Genomic DNA, 23983 nt, shown 5'->3' on the forward strand with positions numbered 1-23983 from the left:
TATTTTATACAAAATCTATATACTAACAAGAATCTTCGTAACCTACATTTGTTTACAAAATTGCCAAAGGATTAAACACTTTTTTCTTCTACTGGATGTTGGAAGATGTATTATATGCTTACAAAATAAAACTTTTTTTAATATGTATTTTGTTACAGTAGTATATTCTTGAAATTAATTAAATATTTTTCAGCGTTTTGTCATATTGCCAAGAATATCGTTACCATAAAAACTACCATGCAATATCGTGATAAAAATGTGTCCATATAAGCCACCCCTACTGTCATCCTTTATTTGTCTTGGTTTTTAGAAAAAAAAAACTATTAATTTTTTTTCTTTTATTTGGACAATTACAGGACAAAAGACCCACCCAAAGGCTCAGAAAACCCCCAATGATTAAAATATTTTATACAAATGTATAAAAAAAGTATTTACCTTGTAGTATTTGTTGGTTGTGTCATTCTGGAATAAGATAATGCACTTGCAGTCCAGACGCCAATAGTGTCGCTTCCTCTGTTGAGGGCAAGAGGTCAGGAGGTCAACAAGTAGTCAGTGTATGGCTTATTGAGGAAAAGAGGAGCACCAGCCCATAAAAGAGGAGGAGCATGGGCTCAAGCTGAAAGAGGACAAGCTGAAAAGACATGGGAAGAGAAAGAAACAGAAGCAAATAGGCAAACAGAAATTCAGAGGGTTTAAGGTTCAATGTTAATCAGAGCATTATTTCAGACAATTACTTAATTACTCTTCCCCACATGATTAACAACATACTGCAGGTTGGCATAAATGTTGACACATTATTCAAACATTTAATAGTCTGTGTATGACCTTATTGTCATATTTTAGATAGTGTTTTCATTTTTGTCTTATGTCTACAGTGTTATTTACGAAAACACAGATCATTTCTATCTTGGTATGGAAACTGGCCATGTTCAATTTTAGCTGTAAAAACGAATACCAGCGTATGCAGTTAGAAATGCAAATGAGAAGGAAGCACTAAGAGGAAGAATACAAGAACTGGAACACTATAAAAAATTAAAATGCAGTGTTTTTTTTGTAAACATGAGGAATGAATATGCACGTCCTTCCCCAAGCCTGACCCGATGACCCAATTAAAACTGAGGAAACTGAGCAAAATCTGTTCAGAATGATGTTGAAGACCTATTATTTAAAAAAATAAATTGTATTAAGAACAGATTTCCAAAAGATTAAAACACCAACAATGAGAAATATGACCCACAAAAATGATGTCTGAATGACCTTCCTCTAATCTAATATAATTTAACATGGTTTAAGAATATAAAATACTTTTTTTTTTATAAACAAAAAAACTTTTTATAAAAATTTTAATATTTAGCATATAGCCGGTCCAAAAACACAAACAAACGGCTATGCCCTGCACACTCATTAAACCAAAATAACAATACCAATAACTTATAATTAATAATTTATTTATGATTAATTAATAATTATTATAATTAATAAATATATAATTAACAATGTTTAAGAATATAAAATATTTTCTGAACAAACTATTTTTTTAAGCATATAGCCTAATTTTATAGCCTTTATTTTAAGCTTATAGCACTCTGCGCTTAACACACTCTACGAAGCCGACACACGTGTTGTTTCTATCAACAATTAACTTGAATTAGCTCCATACCTCTGACTGTGCTTCGCATTGGACCAAATTTAGCTCACCTTATGTAATGTTTCTCCTCACTTCAGAGGGCTCCGATTTGTTGGCTATTTAGCTACACACAGCTCTGCAAGACAAGTGCGTAATGCGGAGTGGAGGAGCGCATGTGTGAGTTGGGGTGGGGAATCGGGTCAGGCTTGTGCTGATAATCTAAACTCTACTGCTGTGGAAGCTCGAATGATGCGCTGAAAATCATTTATTTTTATTTTTGCAAATCCTGAAGACATCGCGAATAGAAAGCCTCCTGCCTGCTGACCGGCAACGGAAAGCGGAGACGCCTCTGTTTACCAGCTGCAACTATAAAATAAAATATACTTAAAATGTGCACAGTAACTATTAGTTCCTAGCTATATTTTTCTGACATTTATAAGGATTTATATTAATGCTTTCTACACGGACTTACTCCTAGATTAACAAAGCAGATGTTTTGCCGTTGAAAGGTTGAAGATGAAAGGACAATTTAAACAAATAGAACATTTGTTTAAAACAATAAACTTAGGTTCCTTACTGTATTTAATCTTTTTGCAACAAAGTGACAGTGCTACAATAATGAATGGCTAATTTCTAGCATGGTTAACTAATCCTGAATTCCCTTCTAAAAGGAAGACATTGTTAAAACTGGAAAACACTCATCAATGTAACACAGCCACAAGGTCAAGAGTGGAACGTTAGATATAATTATGTACAAAAAATTATGCTTTTTAACTGTACCGCGGAGTTCACCTACTGTCGTGCGAAGCTTTATAACTGTAATGTTGAGTTCACCTACTGTCGTGCGAAGCTTTATAACTGTAATGTTGAGTTCACCTACTGTCGCGCGGAGCTTTTTAAGTGTACCGCGGAGTTCACCTACTGTCGCGCGGAGCTTTATAACTGTAATGTTGAGTTCACCTACTGTCGCGCGGAGCTTTTTAACTGTACCGCGGAGCTTTTTAACTGTACCGCGGAGCTCACCTACTGTCGCGCGGAGCTTTATAACTGTAATGCTGAGTTCACCTACTGTCGCGCGGAGCTTTATAACTGTAATGTTGAGTTCACCTACTGTCGCGCGGAGCTTTATAACTGTAATGTTGAGTTCACCTACTGTCGCGCGGAGCTTTTTAACTGTACCGCGGAGTTCATCTACTGTCGCGCGGAGCTTTTTAACTGTACCGCGGAGTTCATCTACTGCCGCGCGGAGCTTTTTAACTGTACTGCGGAACTCACCTACTGTCCCGCGGAGATTTTTAACTGTACCGCGGAGCTCACCTACTGTCGCGCGGAGTTCATCTACTGCCGCGCGGAGCTTTTTAACTGTACTGCGGAACTCACCTACTGTCCCGCGGAGATTTTTAACTGTACCGCGGAGCTCACCTACTGTCGCGCGGAGCTCACCTACTGTCGCGCGGAGCTCACCTACTGTCGCGCGGAGCTCACCTACTGTCGCGCGGAGCTTTTTAACTGTACCGCGGAGCTTTTTTTTTTTTTTTTACAGAGCCACACTACACCGGATATCTGGCGCGGCGCCGGAGCGCTATCACCCCTGAATATTATACATAGTAGAACGCCGCAGTTGTTTAGTAGTCCAGCAGTGCTGTATGACAAGACAAGCTGCTTAATTGTCTCATCTTAGCAATGATTTTATTACTGCACTTCACCTGTCAGACCTCAAATTCTTCTCCTCATTGCTAAAACTGAAACCTAGTGCAACTTAAAGCTGAGCTAAAGGCTGTTGCCATGTGTATCGGCCAGACATGACTCTTCCTGTACCAGTCTTTTTTATTTTCCAAGAGTCTTTTGAAGATGTAGGAACCAGTACTCTATGGGCAGCACAGTGGCTTAGTGGTAAGCACGTTTGTCTCCCAACACAGAGGTTTTGGGTTCAAGCCCCTATCTGGGTGGAGTTTCCCTGTGTTTGTGTGGGTTTTGTTTGTCCGGTTTCCTCAGTCCAAAAAGAGATCAGGAAAATAGGATACTCTACATTGCCCAGAAAACTGTTATACTCTAAATAGATTTGTATTTGTAAATATAGGTATGTGTATTGTATAGGAATGTTTGTGTATAAAATGTATGCCCAGATATGGATTGGCACTCTCTGGTTGAGAATGCGCTGTGTGCTATTGGCTGCCATTTCTCACAGTTGTGTGGTGAGTGCTGTGTGTAAAATGTGTAAATTGTAAAGTGCCTTTGGGTTTCTAGAAAGGTGCTTTATAAGTGTAACTTCCTTTATTTATTCAATCATTTATTAATACTGACCACTCTCTGGATTCACCTGTAATTTATGTAACTTGTACATTGACTAGGCGCAGAGTTCTTTTTGTAGTTATTATGATAAAAGTGTGTGTGTGTGTGTAAATGCTGCAGTAGAGAGTAACAGCAGTAACACCATCTGTTCCAGCACTGCTTTACTACAAACAAAGGACATTCTCTTTTTTTAACATCTATTTCCAAAGCTCAGCTTATTTACATTACTACAAACCAATTAAATGTTTCCTACCAACCCCCCACTCCAAATATACAATATGCCTATTTTTGGTTTACTGTTGTAGCATGTAAGTTCAGCCAGTTCTGTAAGATTATAGGAGATTATAGGACCTGAAGATCTTAAATGTCAAAAATAAGCAGGAAAAATAGGGGTGTTATAAATTTTTAACTCATAGTTTATAGTGATTTTAAGAGAAAATGGATTGTAAGACAATAACTACAGTTATTGCAGAGAAAGCAGGACAAGTGAAGAGTGTACCAGCGTATCCTTGTTGCTGTAATGCACCATCCATCCTTCTTTAATGGCTGTACTGGAGCGGCGTGTGGTCTGCCTCACTGACTGCACCACTCTCATCAGGGGGATATTAGCACTGCAGAAACGTCAGTGAAACACAGGCAATGAGTGTATTTACTATCATGTGCAAAAATTACAACCCCCTGTGAAACATATGTCTAACATACGTAAACATCTGGACTTTTAATCTTCTTTCAAACCATATTCACAGATAGAGGTTATATCTCTAGTATGAGTGAATGCCCTGTGAGACGGTTTTTGTGCTCTTGTTTCAGGCTGTTCTAATTTGGTGGAGAAGTGGGATTTCGGCACTTTTTCATGAATATTCATGACATGTAAACAGGCTTTCCGAAGAGGCTTCCCTTCTCAGACAGTGCCATGCAGACAGAGTTGATGCAGAATGCAGCGTATAGTCTGAGCCCTGCATGCTGACCTCCCACTTCTTCAACCTCTGCAGCAATGCTGACAGTACTCATGTGTGTATTTTTTAAAGCCAACCTCTGTAAATTATGCTGAACACATGGAACTTCTTTTAGGTGGATTCTGGCAAGGATTGTTCTAAGTGGAGTCAGTCCTGGAAAACTACTGTAAAACCTCAGAGCGTTGTCTTGCTATGAGCTGGCATGTTGAATATCTAGTGGCCAGTATAAGCGAATTGAACCCAAAACACTAAATTTAACAGCTCTGCTCCCCATCCAAACCTGAAACCTTGTAACACTAATAATAACTAAAATGACACTGAGGAGGGAAAATGTCTAATTAGACACAATATAGCCATGTTTTCCTTTTGTATCCAGGAGTTTAGACATGAATAGCTCCATGTTACACTGTATCAAAGTGTCATATCACTGAACTAAACACTGATCTATAGAGCAGACACACCCACTCTAACCTGAAGTGACCAATCGGCTCCTTCATACAGGTGTAAGATTAGGCCCAACACCGTTACAACCCAGATTTCTAGAAAATGAAAAAGTAAAACTCAAACTCACTTTTTGTTGACTTATTTAAGCACTTTAGATGCACTTTTCCGTAGAGCACACAGTATTTTTGTGTGCTTTGTTTTTAGGCTTTAATGCTATAAAATGCTGCTAGAACTTAGTGCTGTTATCAAGGAAAATACGGACGATAGGATTCGATAAACTTTATTTTCTATTTCCCGTTTAAGTAGCGCTGTGAACAGGCGCAGCACGAGATCAGGCAGCGCGCTGAACTGCATGCTCAGCCAAACGTCCCCACCCCCAGCCCCTCGCTCTGATCCTCACACAGCTGATCCACACAGTTTACTCCATAAACATCATTTATAGGATAAGTTTAGCTGCTCTACAGTGGAAAACTCAACTCCTAAATATGATGCATGGAGTCTCCTCACCAAGATATTTAGAGAGGTGAGCTTGTTCAGATTTCTGAAGGTAACGCTGCTGCTCTGTTTGCTAGGTTAGGTTAGGTTAGCTTGTCTGATACGTCTCCGGTTCAGAGTTAGCGATGTTTACGGTGTAAAAGAGATCTGTGCAATGTCATCATTAGCTAAGGTTCCTTCACTGCTTTTTACACTCTAATTAACTAGTGGGTAACGCACGTTAGCCATGTTAATCCACTTTCCGTGTAAATTAACGTTAACTTCGGCGTGATTGGTTAGCATATAAACACACAGAGAAGCAGCACTTTCCGTTTTTTCCTAACCCTCACTGTTTCTGTTAGAAAACCCTGAGGGCAGAATTCTCCTCAGTCTCTGTGTTTTTAGTTTTTAACAGATTGAGAGTCTGTTGTTCTGGATATTGTACTAAATACAGTAGATTATATAATCTGTGTAGCTGCATTTGAACGGAGATAAACATTGCTGTTACTGAACTGGATGAGTTTTAAATACACTTTTTAAGTAATGTAAGTCTAGTCTACTGAAAGCCAGTAATGTTAGTATAAATCTGTACTGCAGTAGAATTGTATCATTTCAGAAACTTGACTTTATTTGTCCCATCTCCATTACAGGTCACTTGCTTTAAAATATTTAAATGTTAGCATAATTTAAATGCAACAAAACGTAAAGGCTACTATTTTATTAAACATTAGCAGTAAATAATCTCAAAATAACAACAAATACAAAATAGAAAAACACTAAAACATATGTAATACATACTTCTTATATGACCAAAATGTATTAGACTAAAACTAGACTAAAATGTGACTAAGACTAATAATATCGGATAGACTAAAATGTAACTAAAACTATTATACATTTTAGTCAAAAGACTAAGACTAAACGGTATTAAAATCACCTGTCAAAATGAACACTGTGATATACTCTTGTATTTTGCTTTATGTAGTTGTCTGTGGACCTGTGTGGATGTATAATGACTTTTAAAATTAATTTAAAAGCTGTCTGAGCACCTTGTGCCCACCTGGCAAGTTGTGAACATCCTAGTGTCTGTCCACAAGGCTCTGAGCCTGCTAGAGATTTTGGCCATAACTCCCTTATTCTGTCACTTATGAGTAAAAAGAAACCTTTAAATGTAACAGAAAGTGATTTGATTTATATCGTGATACATATCGATATCGGCTGATATATCTATATCTTGATAAGATTTTTTTTCCATATCGCCCAGCCCTACTAGAACTACTAGGCTACTGTAATATACAGGATATGGCACTGAATGATAAAAGTGCCTGTGTGAAATCTGGAACATGTAATTTTGTCTCAGAAGTGTGTTTCTGTTATTACCTTAATGGATAAAAATAATATCTAGAGATATTTATTGTATATCGCCATTCAGCTAAAAAATAAGATATTAGTTTTTATTCAAATCGCCCAGTCCAACCCAGGAGAGTCCATAACACAACAAGTGTATTACAACATACACATGGTTGTGATTCTCACACACTTTCACACTTCAGTCTCAGAAATGAGATTGAAAAGGTTGGAATTTATTGACACCGGGGAAAAAAAGTCTTATTTTAAAGATCGATCTGGGGGTTAAATAAATCTTTATTAGATCATTTAAATGATGATTGATTTAACTGAAAATCTATTTTTTAAACCCAAACCTAGTAAATGACTAACTGACCTCTGGTCTCCACTGGCTCCATCGGGGCTGTTGTCAGGAGAAAAGGAGCCGGGGATGCTGCAGGTCTCGTCAGAGTCGTCCATCAGCGAGGACTTCTCAGAGTCAGTGTACTCACTGCTGTAGTCCATCGGCACCTCTGGGTCTGCATTTGGACTTAAAACATCTGCTAAAAAATTTAAATCACAGATTACTGCACTTCACCACTCTAATTCTTCTCTTCACTGCTAAAGGTGTAGATACAGTACTCACCGCTCTCTGACTTTACCTGTAATTTCTTTAAAGAAAAGACTTGGTACAGAGTTTTCGGTGTCTTTTTCTAGTTATTATGATGAAAGTGTGAATGTGCTGTTTGTGTGTGTGTGTGTGTAAATGCTGCAGTAGAGAGTAAGAGCAGTAACACCATCTGTTTCAGCGCTGCTTTACTACAGACAAAGGCTTTGTAATTCTACGCAAACTAAAAAAGCACCTGGTCCTGACGGCTTTCCCGGAATTAAAAAAAAAATTTCTTCCTGTTATTACTTAAATAATCTTTCATGAACAAAACAGCTTTATTAAAGGTCGGCACCTGTTTTTTTAATTCCGCACCCTCTTATATACTATTTTTACGGATCATTCCTTCTCTTTTCCGGAAGTGAGAATCTTGTTAGATGCTGAGAAAGCATTTGATTATGTTGAGTGGGGTTATCTATTTGAAGTTTTGCGCATATAAAATTTTTTGGATTCAATTGCTATATTCTTCCCCTATGGCTAGAATTCAAACCAATCAGGTCCGTTCTACATATTTTCCATTGTTACACGGTACGAGGCAGGGGTGCCCGCTGTACCCCTTGCTGTTCGCTCTTGCGATTGAACCCCGCTCCATTGCACTGAAATCTCTTTCATCTTTTTGTGGAATTTCTCGATCTAGTATGGAACTGAAATTCTCTTTGTATGCAGACAACTTACTTACATATGGTACAGAATGGCTCCTAGTGTGAGGAAATCTTTGTTACAGAGATTTAGATTTGATGGAGTTTATTACTGGTCAGCCCACATTCAGAAGACTCATCATCTCATCATTATCTCCTCCCTTCATATCTGGACTCAATTTAGGCACCACTTTAAATTTGTTTGGCCTTCTATATTATTGTCTCTATTAAATAAACTTTTATTTTGACCCGCATTGAGTGACCCTGCTTTTCTTACCTGGCATAGCAGAGGTATTACATTTTTTCACATTTTTTATAAAGATGAGATTTTTTGCAGCTTTGCTCAGTTAACATCTGAATTCAATCTTCCCTCTTCCCTGTTGTTGAGATTTTTAAAATATCAAATAAATACTAAATTTGTGCTGGGTCCCTTTATTTAATTTTATACATTTGTTTTGTCTATTATTCCTGTGCTTTTATACTAGATATTGTTAATGTTATCTTTTTTCACTCATTGGATTTGTCTTCTTTCTCTGCCAGCCTGTTTTCTTTTTGTTTCTAACCTCTTTTCTCACTCCCTCAATAAAAGAATATAAAAAAGTTAGTTAATTTACATTTTTAACATTCATTTATGAAGTTTATTTTCATTTCCACAGATGAGCTGTAAGTTGTTGTTTCTCTGACAGTTTACTGCTAACGTTTGTTAATTTCAAAGCTGAAATGCCAAAAATAAACAAAAAAAAGTATTCTAAACCTTTTGACCAGGAGTGTACATTAAACTATTGTTTTTTTGTATTTAATTTGAAATGGGTTTAAAAAGATAAAAAAGTTCACAAATCTTCCATTACCTCCAATAGTTTCCCCGAGACAGTCATGAGGCACTTTGTACACACAGCGTTTGTGACAGTTGAATTTGCAGTCTGAAGGTGGAAAACACAGAAGAGACCAGTTACTCTTAAAATACAGCATAAAATATCACATGCAGTATGCTGTTGAGGAAAAATACTAAAATAAATGTAACATATATCATATAAAACAATGAATAATCTTAATGACAGGTCAATACATTGCAATAGTATTGCATGATATCTGCAGGTATAGGGAAATTAAATTCAACAATTGTAAGATCTCATTGTGCTAAAATTCTTTTTTCCTGTTCTTTGTGAATTACTATATGTCTCTGAGTTCTATATGCATGCTGCATATGAAACTGTTTCTCAGCCTCCACTGTCTGTAGTAGCTAGTAAAAGAAAAGCTTTAGAAATATGAGTTCATTAAAGAGGCAGCGCTGAACCCAGCCTACAGCATTAGGAGCTATAGCTATGGTGGAGCTTACAGCTCTGTTCAAAGAGCTAATTAACATTAGCTATCTTGTGTAACTGTAGGTTTAATTCATATCTCGGGTTGATTCTACGTTTTACCGTGACCTTAAATATGTACTAGGGAAGCACAGCTTGACAAGGCAGCTCAACTCAACAGCACACTGGTCAAAGCGGGTGCTATTCGGGTCAAAATTTATGATATAGAGGGAACTCTGGGGCTTCGCGTGGAGAAACTGCCCAAGCACCGAATCATAAAGTCTGAGGTAAGAGTTACATTGGCTTTAGATTACTTGCACTGCCATGGGGTAAGTGGCTTCGCTGACATTGGGGTTATTCGCATATTGATATACAGTATTATAATAGTTTATAATGTTTAGAGTGAATAAAGGAACAGTTATAATAAACTGGTGTAGTGTTGTAAGATATATACAGTATTATAATAGTTTATAATGTTTAGAGTGAATAAAGGAGCAGTTATAATAAACTGGTGTAGTGTTGTAAGATATATACAGTATTATAATAGTTTATAATGTTTAGAGTGCATAAAGGAGCAGTTAAAATAAAGTAAAACCTCAATTATTAGTGTTTAGATGAGAATGACTCTGATTGAGTGATTGCTGTTGCTTGGGTTTGGATATGTATTCCACTTGTTAAGCTAGCAATTGCGTAGCTACATCAGTAACAGAAAATCACACAGCACAGCTTCTACTAACTAACAGCTGCACTGCCAACATCAGTGCTGAGGATAAAACTTGTTTCTAAGGAATGATGCTGGAGTGACAGAAGAGCTAAATGTGGTTGGTTCTGCAGTTTTTGGACTTGTAGCTGTCATCCCTAAAACGAATTCCATTACCCCTAAATGCAAAAGCAAAAAGCTGTTTTTGTTGTGTGTTTGAAGTGTCTATAATTACCAAATTAAACAGAATTTGACCCACAAATAATAATCAAATTCCTATCCACTTAGTGTGCACTGTTACTGTCTGATGTTTTCTTACTTTAGTAAGCTAAAGCTGCAGGAGAAGTGCTAGACTAGACTGTTTGTATGTGTATTAGCTAATGAATATTACAGAATTACAAAATATGATGAGACAGGTAATATCCCACTCCCGATACTGGGTTGTTTTTCTAAAGAAACAAAAGTTCAGGTTCAGAGAGAAAAAGGTTAAAGGAAAAAATAATTATGGGATTTCAATGCAGAAAAACTGTTTTTTCTTTTGTAAAATCAATGAAAAAGTAATATGCAAGTAATATTTTTTATCTCAGGTTACAAAGAATTGAATGTTATGTTAAATTTAATTTCCATGGTGCCAAATAAATGTGGAGTAAAAGTGCATGGAGCCACAGCAATTAATACATAAATAAAAACATTTATCAAAAAGAGCCCAACCTTTACACTGCAGGCCCTGGCGGAACAGACCCCGGAGCAGCCGCTTGCAGTACTGGCAGACGGTGGGTCGAGTGTAGGAGTGAACTGCAAATGTGTGCGGCACCTTCACTTTACTCATCAAGATCTTATCCAGGTGAACTGGTCGACCTGTGTAAAATCGGCGTGCTTCACTGGGGGTTCGGGGCTGCAGAGCAAACACAAATTATGGGCAGTTCAGTGAGTCAAGACAGCAGTTAAAAAAGTACAAAATACAAGCATCCTGCTATAAATGAACATGAGGCTGGTAACTGTACCAACCTCATGCATTTACTTAAACCTATTTAAGCAGAGACATTACTTTTAGATGGCTGCTCAGATCTGCTCTCACACTCACACGCAGACACACGCACAACCAGTTTAAAGTTTGACTCTTCTCGTTTAATGTTTTCTTTCCTTTTATGTTTTTTTGTTTTTTTGTGAGCTGCTGAATTATTTCAAGAACAAAAAAAAGTGTTTATACTTTAGATTCTTCTAAGTAACACATTTATCTTTGAGGACAGATCTGCACTCTAGGTATTTTAATCTCAGTGTCTTCAGGAGGGAGAGTTTTCTCGTCATCTTGAAGAAGTTTCTGGAGGTGCTGAACAATAGTTGCTGCTTTTCCTTCATGCTGTAAAGCTCCAGCTCATCCAAAGTTCATCAGGTTTAGATCAGGGGATTGTGGAGGACAAACTCCACAATGTTTAAATGTTACAATGCAGAAAATCAATTAAATTAAGAAATTGAATGAGTATGTCCAAACTTTTCACATTTACTATACACTAGGGATGCAACAGTTCTCGTTCGACCGTTCGGTTCGATACATCCGGATGAACCGCGATATTTCGGTGCACGCATTAACAGAGCGAACAAACGCTCTCCCGCTGTAACTTACATGGTGTTGAATGCCCCCGCATAAACGCTCCCGCAGTGAAGCAGCACATGGTTGGGGGAGGGGCTGCTGAGCGCAACGTGAAGACACTCAGCAGAGCGTTAAAGCAGAGCCCCGCCCGACCACTTTAATTTGAGTTAATTCCCTGTTAAGAAAGCTGTCTCTGTCTGGTTCTGGTCTTTATCTGTCTCGCTGGTGATAAAACTTTGTTTTATTTGTGGTTATTGATTGGACACTGTATTCTGTGGGTGATAGTCAGGACTGCTTAGGATCCGGGGGAGACTTTTTTTATATACTTCTCTCGGCATGTCTCTCCACAACCATGCAGCAACCAATCAAAATTCTTTCTGAATTTTCCAGCAGCAAATCAGCTCTGAAGGCAGAAGCTGAAGATTTGAGTGCAAATTAAACAAAGCTTTCTCAGCTGCGTGATCAGGGCCAGTGAAGGCGCAGTCAGATTATAAATCCTTTGTTAGGGACTATTTTCGCTTCAGCGCTGAGGTAAAAGACAGTCAGCAGCACAGTGTGCGAGCATTTCTTTGCATATTACTGCACTTTATTCAATTTGAAAATCGGACCCAGCTCACCCCATGAACTGTCATTATGAGCCCAATTTATACCCCACGTTGTTTTAGTAAGCAGACTGTAGTTAAAACCGTGTAGTGCAGCACAGAAAAAGCATCAGAATATTATTTAATAAACCCATAGGTGTGGCTAGAGACAGTGTACTCAGGTGACAGTGACAGTATGTTTTAAAAAGGGGGAAATTACTTTTTCACACAGGGTCATGTAGGTTTGGATTTTCTCCCTTAATAATAAACACCTTCATTTAAAAATAGCATTTTGTGTTTAGCTGTGTTGTCTTTGACGAATATTTAAATTGTTTTGATGTTCTGAAACACTTAAGTGTGACAAACATGCAGAAAATCAGGAAATCAGGAAGGGGCAAACACTTTTTTACACCTGTACCTTATTTTTATATGGTAAAAAATCATTTGATTTGTGAAACCAGGATACTTTCTAAGTTTCAAAGAGGTCCTTTCAAATCTGATTGAGCTGGTTATGTCATGCCAACATTTAAAAACAGTGGTTTTATTTTATTAATTATGTGGAATATTTAAACATTTTATATTCCAAAAATAATTTCTGAATTTACTTTTAAATGTTACTTTACTTTTTAAAAAGTTGCAATTGCATTATTTTGCTATCATAAAATAAGAGAGGATAATTTTTTTATCCCACAATGAGGGAATTTGCATACTATTTCACATGGTCACCTTACAAACACAAATGTATTTTATTCAGACTTTATGTGATAATCAAAACAAAGGGGAATTGTGAAGGGGAATGAAAACGATACATGGTTTCAAAATAAAAATCTGCCCCCCTGAAACTCTTAAACGCTAAATATAATCAGTGCAACCAACTGCCTTCAGAAGTAATTTAACTATTTAATAGAGTCCAGTTGTGTGTAATTTACTCTCAATCTAAATACACCTGATTTAAAAAGAGCTCAGTGGTTTGTTAGAGAACACTACTAAACAAAGCATCATGAAGACCAGAAACTCACCAGACAGGTCAGAGATAAAGTTGTTAAGAAGTTTGAGCATCCCAAGGAGCACGGTTTAATACATCATCCAAAAATGGGAAAGTATTTTACACCGGCAAACCTACCAAGACATGGCCGTCCAGCCAAACTGAGAGATCGAGCAAGGGCAGCACTGGTCAGAGAAGCAGCCAAGAGGCCCATGGAGGAGCTGCTTAAATCCACAGCTCAGGTGGGAGAATCAATCCACATTAAATTATAATTTGTGCATTTAACAAATCTGGCCTTTATGTAAGAGCGGCAAGAAAAACATTGTTAAAAGAAAGACATTTGCAGTTTATCACAAGCCATGTGGAAAAAGGTGATATGGTCAGATGAGACCAAAACTGAACTTTTTGCCTAAATGCAAAGCACTATGTGTGGCAGAGACATAATCACCCTGAACACACCATCTGCACTGTAAAACATGGGGGTGGCAGCATCATGCTGTAGAGATGATTGTCTTCAGTAGGGACAGAGAAGCTGGTCAAAGCTGATGAGAGGTTGGATGGAGCTGAATATAGGTCAATACTGGAAGAAAACCTGTTGGAGGCAGCAAAAGACTTCAGGCTGGGAAGGAGATTCAATGCAACAGACAGCCGAACAAACGGAGCGGACGGCGAGCCATCATGGTTTATTCCAACATGATCTTAAATAAAATACCTTACCTTAAATATTACTACGGCAACATTTTAAGCCGCTGGACACTGTTATTTGAGGATTATGATTTCACACAAGGTAACGATCAGAGATTACTCCATGATCATCTTGGAGTTTCACTAACTTTAATTCAGAGCTCAGCTTGTGTGAGTTTTAAACCCTTTTAGTTTAGCCCTTCACATCAAACCAACGCAAGCGCATGTTTATAATGAGGAAATGTCTAACTCGTGTTTCATTACTTAGAGCGCTAAATAGTCTCTCCTTATATAGTGCAACACTAATCAAGAAGTAGGAAGCCATTTCAGTCAGGGCCTCAGACTCTAGATGCACAAAGCCGGTAGAGACAAGACCCAAAAGATTTGCAGCTGTTATTGAAAAGAAAGGTGGCTCTACTAAGTATCGATATATTTGATATTATTATTTAATAAAAAATTTGAAACCCATGCATTACTTGCTCTATCACTTAAAATCTCAATAAAACATACAGTCATGGCCGAAAGTGTTGGCACCCCTGATTTTTTCCAGAAAATAAAGTATTTCCCCCAGAACATTATTGCAATTACACAGGTTTTGTTATACACAGGTTTATATCCTTTGTGTGTATTGGAACATCACAAAAAAACAGAGGAAAAAAAGGCAAATTTGACATAATTTTATACAAAACTCCAAAAATGGACCAGACAAAATTATTGGCACCTTTTCAAAATTGAGGTAAATAATTTTGTTTCAAGCATATGATGTTCATTCAAACTCATCTGTGATATAATAACAGGTGTGGGCAATAAAGAAAATCACACCTGAAACCAGATAAAAAGGAGAGAAGTTGACTCAGTCTTTGCATTGTGTGTCTGTGTGAGCCACACTAAGCATGGAGAACAGAAAGAGGAGAAGAGAACTGTCTGAGGACTTGAGAACCAAAATTGTGGAAACATATCAACAATCTCAAGGTTACAAGTCCATCTCCAGAGATCTTGATGTTCCTTTGTCCACAGTGCGCATTATAATCAAGAAGTTTACAACCCCTAGCTAACCTCCCTGGACGTGGACGGAGGAGAAAATTTGATAAAAGGTTGCAACGCAGGATAGTCCGGATGGTGGATAAGCAGCCCCAATCAAGTTCCAAAGAAATTCAAGCTGTACTGCAGGATCAGGGTGCATCAGTGTCAGCTCCAACTATCCGTCGACATTTGAATGAAATGAAACGCTATGGCAGGAGACCCAGGAGGACCCCACTGCTAAAAAAGCTAGACTATAGTTTGCCAAAATGTATGTAAGTAAGCCAAAATCCTTCTGGAAAAAAATCTTGTGGACAGAGGAGACCAAGATAGAGCTTTTTGGTAAAGCTGTCTACTGTTTACCGAAAACAGAATGAGGCCTACACAGTACACACTACAGTACCTACAGTCAAATATGGTGGAGGTTCAAAGATGTTTTGGGGTTGTTTTGCTGTCTCTGGAACTGGGTGCCTTGATTGTGTTCAGGGCATCATGAAATCTGAAGATTACCAAAAGATTTTGTATGACAATGTAGGTCCCAGTGTCAGAAAGCTGGGTATGCGTCCTAGGTCATGGGGTCAGCAGGACAATGACCCCAAACATACTTCAAAAAGCACCCAGAAATGGATGGAAACAAAGCGCTGGAGAGTTCTAAAGTGGCCAGCATTGAGTCCAGATCTAATTCCCATTGAACACCTGTGGAGAGATCTTTAAATTGCTGTTAGGAGAAGGCACCCTTCAAATATGAGAGACTTGGAGCTGTTTGCAAAAGAAGAGTGGTCCAAAATTCCAGTTGAGAGGTGGAGGAAGCTTGTTGATGGTTATAGGAAGCAACTGATTCCAGTTATTTTTTTAAAAGATGTGCAACCAAATATTACGTTGAGGGTGCCAATAATTCTGTTCGGCCCATTTTTGGAGTTTTTTGTAAAATTATGTCAAATTTCCTCTGTTTTTTTTTTGTTGTGTTGTTCCAATACACACAAAGGAAATACACATGTGTATAACAAAACATGTGTAAATGCAATAATTTTCTGGGAGAAATACTTAATTTTCTGGAAAAAAAAAATCAGGGGTGCCAACACTTTTAGACATAAATGTATTTAGGTTTGTGTTTGTAAGGTGACAAAATCTGGTAAAAGTTAAAGTGGTTGGAATACGTTGGCAAGTCACTATTAATATCACATTTAGACTTTAAATTTACAATAAATGTGTGTAAATAAGTGGGCCCTACCATCTGTGTGTGGGAGCGAATCAGCTGTGTTTCCTCCGAGGTTGTGCTGGAGCTAATAGTACTGAGGGATTCTGAGGTGGACAGGCGAAGAGACTGGCTGCTGGTCAGTGATGTAGTGGACAGTCGTCTCTTTCTGGCCCCGGTGCAGTTATTAGGAATGCTGAAAGCACAGCGCTTGTGATAGTTAAGCCCACAACCTGATGAAAGGAGACAGAGAGCAAAAATAAACACTATACTTACACTAATAAAATCATGCATTGCAATCAGTAAAAATCACTGAGTATTAAGCATTGTCAAATAGTAAGTGATCCACCCCATCAGATTTTCATTAAGTTGAGAAACTAATGGTTATGGATAATGAAACGAAAAGCACACAGCAAAATCCACAGTGTTAAAACCACATTAAAAATGTTTAGATTAAATTATTTAATTAGCAGGCAAAAGATTCTAATTGTCTAATAATGATGAAACATTGTTTATTGCATTCAATTGCATTAAAAACGACTGAACTGGTTCTTTCATTTATATCCAATAATCTTAAAACTGGTCTTAAAGTAACAAATAGAGCATGAATAAAACTGTGTCTACATGTCTTAGATACTTTGCATTTCTATTTTTTTACATCATTTACTTAAACTTTTATCCCATTTTCTTGTTTAATTGGAATATTAATTACTTAATCTCATTTATCCCATTATTAGTAATGTTCCCAACACTAGGAAGATGAGGACAAGCACATACCTCCTTTGACAAATGTGAGACTCTTTTTCAACTGCTGCTGATGCAGCATCAATAGGCATCACTATACACTGGGAAATCCATTGCTTATTGCATTGTTTGAAAAGTTTGATCTCAAAACTGGTTGGAAAGAAGCAAATGGATCATAAGTGGACAAAACAACCAAAAACGCTTTTGGCAAACCCAATCATGCTTCACTTTAATAGATTTAAATGTGACATTAATATACGGCATGTGAAATTGAGTCAAGAAACCCAACCTAAAAAAAAATATGGCCGTGACTAGCCAACCAGTTTTCAGAATTGATTATCATTCTACTCAATGTGCTTGAACCTGCGAATTGCCACTTGCAGCTATTTTTATTTTAATTCAAGGATTCAAGGAGATTTTATTGTCATTCGCATCACATGTGGTGCATAAGGTGGAATGAAATTGTGATCTCACAATCCAGTTTACACCCAAGAGCTGTTATTAAAATAGATATATAGATAAAATAAGATAACAAAATAAAAGAGTACAATAAAAATAGAACATACAAAATAGATACTAGACAGGTAGCAGCAACATGAAGTCCAGAGTGCAAGTGTGTTATAGCAGCATGATATGGAATTAGAGCAGTAACAGATAAAGTGTCTCAGTGCGGTTTGAGGTGACAGTGTTTGTAAACAGTAATTTGTCCTTGTGTGTCAGTGCAGTGTGTTGTTAGGTGGAGTTTAAAAGTCTTACAGCTTCTGGAATGAAGCTGTTTCTCAGTCTGGTTGTTTTGCACTTGATGTTCCGCAGCCTCCGGCCTGAGGGGAGCAGGACAAAAAGTGCGTGTGCTGGGTGGGTGGGATCCTTCCTGATGCAGGTGGCCCTTTTCCTGCATCTGGAGGTGTACATGTCCGTGGTACTAGGGAGGCTGACTCCAACAATCCTCTGTGCAGCGTCACCACCCTCTGCAGAGCTTTCCTGTCTGCAGCAGAGCAGCTTTCATGCCACACGTTGATCCTGGAGCACACGACACTCTCCACCATACATCTGTAGAAGGAGGTGAGGACTACGCTCCAATATTTTGTGTTTTTAATTTCTGTTGTATTTGTGTATGTAATCAGTTTTTTGGATGATCTGTTCAAACTACATGTAATGAAAGTAATGATAACAGTGACAATTAATTTAGTTTCACACAGTAAAAATATACTTAGAAGTATGAAAGATCTACAACAAAACATTTTACATTCATTACAATCTCTACTCATATTAAAAGCTCTGTTTTGCTGTTAGCACTGTGTGAATGTTGCTGCTGTTGGGTTTACTTGTGGAGGAGTGTAAGGACTGGAAGACGGGCTCCACCAACAAGAGAGAGACGAACACATCCGAGGTAAGTGCAAAATCCCAAGTGATTTTATTTCAGTTCTCAGCACGCAGAAAAAAATGTTAAAGAAAAACTGTACAAAAAATGAAAAGAAAGGAGTTTTAAAAGTAATGAGGGCTACCTGACTTCACATCAGCCAGTAAAGGGCCTGGCCTGCTGCACAAAAACCCTACCTCCCTCTAACAATGCCATTTTCAAATACCAAGAGGAGCCTCAAGTTTAGTCACGCCTCCCCTTTTAAGACTGTAGCCCCACCCACCAAACAATTAGCGGTTACCATTACTAGGGGGTGACTAAAACAAACATATAAACATACAGAAACAACACTAATTTATACACACTACTGATATCAGTTATTTACAGTAGGGCTGGGGCGACGCGTCGACATAATCGACGTCATCGATTACGAAAATACATCGATTTGCATAACGCGCGTCGGCGCGTCGTAAACATGGCGGTGCCTGTGGAGAGCATGGACTCCGGAGAGCGATCTCCAGCTACAAAAAAACGCCAGCGGGCATCTAAAGTTTGGGAGCATTTCACGCAAAAGGGCAACAATGTGGTCCTCTGCCATATGTGCAAAATGGGGATGGTCTATCACAGTAGCACAACTGCTATGCAGGAGCACTTGAAGCGCAAACATCCAGGAGCACTATGTCAACAGAGTCACACAGTAAGTTACCGTTTACATCAGGGTCTCCGCGGGTGTCCTTAAAAAGACTTAAGGCTGTCTACCAAAGGTTTTAAACCTGCCACAGGCAGAAATTATACATTTTTGGTTTATATTTGTGCATGGCATTTCGCAGTTTCCAGAAACAGTAGCATTATTCATAAGTTCAGGTGTTTAGCTAAGCTAGCTGCCTTAAGTTATTTTAGCTAGAGCCGTCGGCGCTGCGGTGTTACACCGTTTTCTGTCACCGTCGGAATTTTGTGACCAGTGCTCACGGTTATGAGCGTTCATTGGCAAAACGGAAGCTTTCTATACCTACACCTTACCCTCAGCCCTAAACTTAACTGTTTTGGCCAGTCGGGGTAAACATTAGAAACGAACACGTTTCGAATCGGCCAGTGCACCGGTCTGCTGAGAACTACTTGCCAGTGGTCACAAAATCTAGCGGTCACAGAAAACAACACACGGAGGTGGTGTATGGGAGCTTATCCATTTTTAGCGTAATAGATCTAAACAACGTGTTGTACATGTAAGTGATTATAAGTGTGGGGTTTGGTTTAGTAGGCTTGTGTTGTTGTTGTGGTTGTTGTTATTATATATAAATATAGTAATTTATCGTTTGCTTTAAAACGTAAAATAATAGTTATTTAAATATGTTTCTCAATAAATAGATTAGTCGACTAATCGAAAAAAATAATCGTTAGAATAATCGTTTAAAAAATAATCGTTAGGGACAGCCCTAATTTACAGACATGTCTCATATTCAAAATAATACACTTTACCAGTAAGTATCTACACAACATATAATTACATTTCCCTTTTTCTCCCGCACAGGTTTTACGGAGCAGCAGTCTCACCCCCCTCCCCACTAGTGAAATGAGTGCCCTTCGATCACCCAGGAGAGAGCTGGCAGACCACGAGTCCCCTAAGGAAAGTTATCAGGTAAGTATTACAGGTTACAATCAAATATAAATGCAGTGTTCATACTAAGGTTATAGAAAGTGCTGGTGATGGGTCTAGCCTATTGACATAATCACACACAGTTTTACTGTTGCCACTTTTGAAGCTCTCCAGTTGACTGATATGGGGATCCACCAACCACAATTATTTCCTTTACGGTCTTTCCCCACTATGTCATGTCAAACTTTCTCCTCTTGCGGTGTTACCGGCAAGCTGATTGGCTCCATGTTGAAAGGCAGGACTGTATTCATAAACAGACTATGCTAAGCAATAGGAAAACTCGGTCATATTTCAACCAGCAGACAGTCTACAGCGCATCATTTCTTATTGGCCCCAGGATGGTGTTAGTCTGAAGCCCTGGTGTGAAATTCAACTACTTGAACATTGTGAATTTCACTGTACAAGACTATAGGAATAAGATGAAGACATATCCTCACCATCACATTTCAGCCCTTGTCTCACCAGACCGAACAGCATCTCACCACAGTGGTCACAAAAGGCAGGGGCGCGGTAAGAGTGCACATTTAGAGCATGTGGACGAATCTGGAAATCCTCAACAGTGGCAGCCGCTGTAGAAAACAAGCAGACAATAGTCAAATTCACTTAATTTCCCTTCCCGTATAAGTTTACACAGTGCAACACACTTATATCAACACTGCATGAATAATGCTCTTCAAGCTTGAGCCATAACTAGAGCTGGGTATGGTTTAAAATCTTTGATACTGATAAGCAAATTAAACTTTTTTCGATACCTATTTCTTAATTGTAAAAAAAAAAAAAAAAAAAAAAAAAACACAATAAGCAATAATTATTATTTAAATGTAAATAATAGAATCAGCATTGGATTGGCAAAATAATTTTACTTATTTCTTTAAATTCTGGTAGTTCTCTGTATGTTTGGAAGGCAACAGTAATAATAGTGTAGTGTGGAATAATCGCGGCAAACTAGAGCCTTTTTTTACTGTATTATGATATTCCAGGGTAGAGAGAGAAAGAGAAAGACTTTAGCCCAATTTGAATGAAATGTGTGGATTATTCTTTAGAAGTAGAGTCAGAGTTATACCACTTTGATATGTTTACCTCACTGTGTGTATTTCTGTGTTTCAGAGCACCTCCGCAGTGTTTTTACCTGACTGTGTGCTCTCCAAGTTTTGCCCATTTATGTGTGTTTCATGCACACATCAAGTATTGAAAATAAGTACAGATTTTTAGGTCTTCTTAGGTACTCAGCAATCGATTGATATATCAGCTGGCCGGTTGTATGATAGGTTGATGCATGAAATGATTGACAGTATCCTTGCCCATTCGCCACGCCCATTGGCTGATATCTGGGGACACTGTCACTACCCGATTTGTGGCCCCTGCAAGATTAGTGCTGCGCATGTGCATGCATGCGCACTGCAAAATGAGCAGGCCACAGATTAGGTAGGCAATGCCAAGTTGTGCGTCTGCCCACACTGTCGCAAACAGCTTGTACAACTTGGTGTTAAAATTAATTATTTTAAGTTTTACAGAGCTCTGAAAGAGTACATTCTAAATGGAGCATTCACACTAATCTGCAACAAAAGAATGCGCAAGGAAATGCAGCATGTGTGTGTGTTGGGGTGTGTGTGTGTTGGTGGAGGGTGGGGGTGTGTGTTGAGAGGGATTGGGGGGATGGTTCGCACTCATGCTCTCTCTAAGAATAAAATAAATTACTATTTTGGTAACTGTGTTGTACCTCATTTTTAATGGTTAGTAACATATTGATACAGGACCACATTTAGAGACATGGTATTAGGTTCCCATTTCTATACATGAATCACAGACTAGAGTTTTGGCAAATGTATGAGTTTGCTAATAAAAATGTACCATGCAGAATTAAAGTGAGGAAGTAACTGGTGTTAGTTGTTTGACACATCCAAAACCAGGTCCAGGTAGCTGTTATTTCTGATACTTTGTTAGCTTAAGAAATCCTACAAATGGTCAAAAATCACACTACCACCCCCCTAGGATGAGTATAACACAAACAGGTTTGTTATAATGGTAAACTAAATACATTTCTAAAATGTATCATACAGCCTGTAATATTAAATTGATGTAATACTAAATTTATATATCAACTGCTCAACGACAAAGAAAAAAAATTCTGGTTGATGTTTGTATTTTATCTCCCAGTCTAGATTACAGAAAGATAAACTGCAAGTTAGATAAGGCCTTGGCAAATAAATGTGTTCTGGCTCTATTTATTTATTTATTCATTCATTCATGGTAAGCATTATAAATTGACACTTGAGTATGTAGATGTTAATGTTATCTCTGAAGGTGTAATAAATTGTGAAGTAGTTTACAGACTTGTTTTTTTTCTTAAAAAATAAGGCTTATACATTTTAACAAATTATTTTGTTTGATTTTCGTATTATAATTAGTTTGAACACCCATCAGTCTATCTAGAATTCAGAAAACTAAAGTTAAGCTTGAGCAGCGAACTCACAGTGCCAAAAACTGTTGACGAATGCGCACAACTGCTTGTGTAACAGCCGTGTCTACCCATTCTGTGCCCCTGATCAGTTTGCAGTGCACATGCGCAGCACAAATCGGGCAGGGGGTTCAGGTCGGGTAGTGACACGTACAATGCATGGCTCTGGGCAGTCTTTTGAGTTGTACTGCAGTAAAGCGATTAGAGCTCCCTCTAGTGTCCTTTCCACTATTCCTATTGACACACAGCAGACACAGACACAACTCTTTAGCCTGGAGAGATCAGCTTCATAGACCACTGAAGTCGTGTGTCATTCTGCAGTCCTCGTACGGCTTCCGTGTCTAAGCGTTTTTTCCCCATGAGGAAAATGAATGGGGTTTTCAAAAACCCGCCTCTGTCACATTCTGTGGTAAATAAATCTGTTCAGACGCCTGTATGTTTTATTCTGTGTACATTTTACTCCTGAACATCACTGGATCCTCTGAATTACGAGATTGTTTAAGAGTCGTAAAGACGAAAATTCAAACGTTAAGCTAATGCTACAGCGGAGTGAACTCACCTCCCGGCGCCGCTGCAGAGATTAGCAGGGGACTGTTTTCGGCGCAACACCAGCAAACTCCGGCCATAAGTTAGGAGCTTATTACACACAGCTGGTCCAACTAATAAACTATATGCCCTTACTGAGAAGAGCTGAGAGAGTCACAGCATAAAACAGTAAACACTAAAACAGGTCAGTGATAACCAGCTGTAACACGTTTTTAACATTTACTGTCATTACTCAACTACTCACACAGTCAGCTCTGCGCTAGCTAACACTAACTAGCTACTTTAGCTCAGCTGGACTAACACTAACTCAACTACTCACACAGGCAGCTCTGCGCTAGCTAACATTAATCGGCTATTTAGCTCAGTTCGACTAACGCTAACGCAACTACTCACACGGGCAACTCTGTGTTAGCTAACACTAACCAGCTACTTTAGATCAGCTCAGGAAACGCTAGCTCACCTACTCACGCAGTCAGCTCTTTGCTAGCTAACACTAACCAGCTACTTTAGATCAGCTCAGGAAACGCTAGCTCACCTACTCACGCAGTCAGCTCTTTGCTAGCTAACACTAACCAGCTACTTTAGATCAGCTCAGGAAACGCTAGCTCACCTACTCACGCAGTCAGCTCTTTGCTAGCTAACACTAACCAGCTACTTTAGTTTAGCTTGGCCAACACCATCTTAGCCACTCACACAGGCAACTTTGTGCTAGCTAACCGTAACCAGCTACTTTAGCTCAGCTC

The 23983-nt window shown here is 38.4% G+C and overlaps 1 protein-coding gene across 2 annotated transcripts in view; it reads right to left on the bottom strand.

Annotated features, from left to right (window-relative positions):
* prkd2 (protein kinase D2) overlaps positions 1-23983 on the bottom strand; it is a 90117-nt gene that overhangs the window by 10357 nt on the left and 55777 nt on the right. The window contains exons 3-9 of one of the 2 annotated variants that reach the window (XM_007237660.4): positions 20674-20805; positions 16515-16711; positions 11134-11317; positions 9273-9344; positions 7517-7679; positions 4419-4530; positions 436-513 (exon numbers count right to left, since the gene is read on the bottom strand). In XM_007237660.4, coding sequence (XP_007237722.2) covers positions 436-513; positions 4419-4530; positions 7517-7679; positions 9273-9344; positions 11134-11317; positions 16515-16711; positions 20674-20805 — 938 coding nt within the window. Of the gene's footprint in view, positions 1-435; positions 514-4418; positions 4531-7516; positions 7683-9272; positions 9345-11133; positions 11318-16514; positions 16712-20673; positions 20806-23983 lie in introns of both variants that reach the window. The other variant, XM_007237659.4, reaches the window with a different exon arrangement.

Source organism: Astyanax mexicanus, chromosome 18 (genome assembly GCF_023375975.1).
Source record: "Astyanax mexicanus isolate ESR-SI-001 chromosome 18, AstMex3_surface, whole genome shotgun sequence".
Taxonomy (NCBI): Eukaryota; Metazoa; Chordata; class Actinopteri; order Characiformes; family Acestrorhamphidae; genus Astyanax; species Astyanax mexicanus.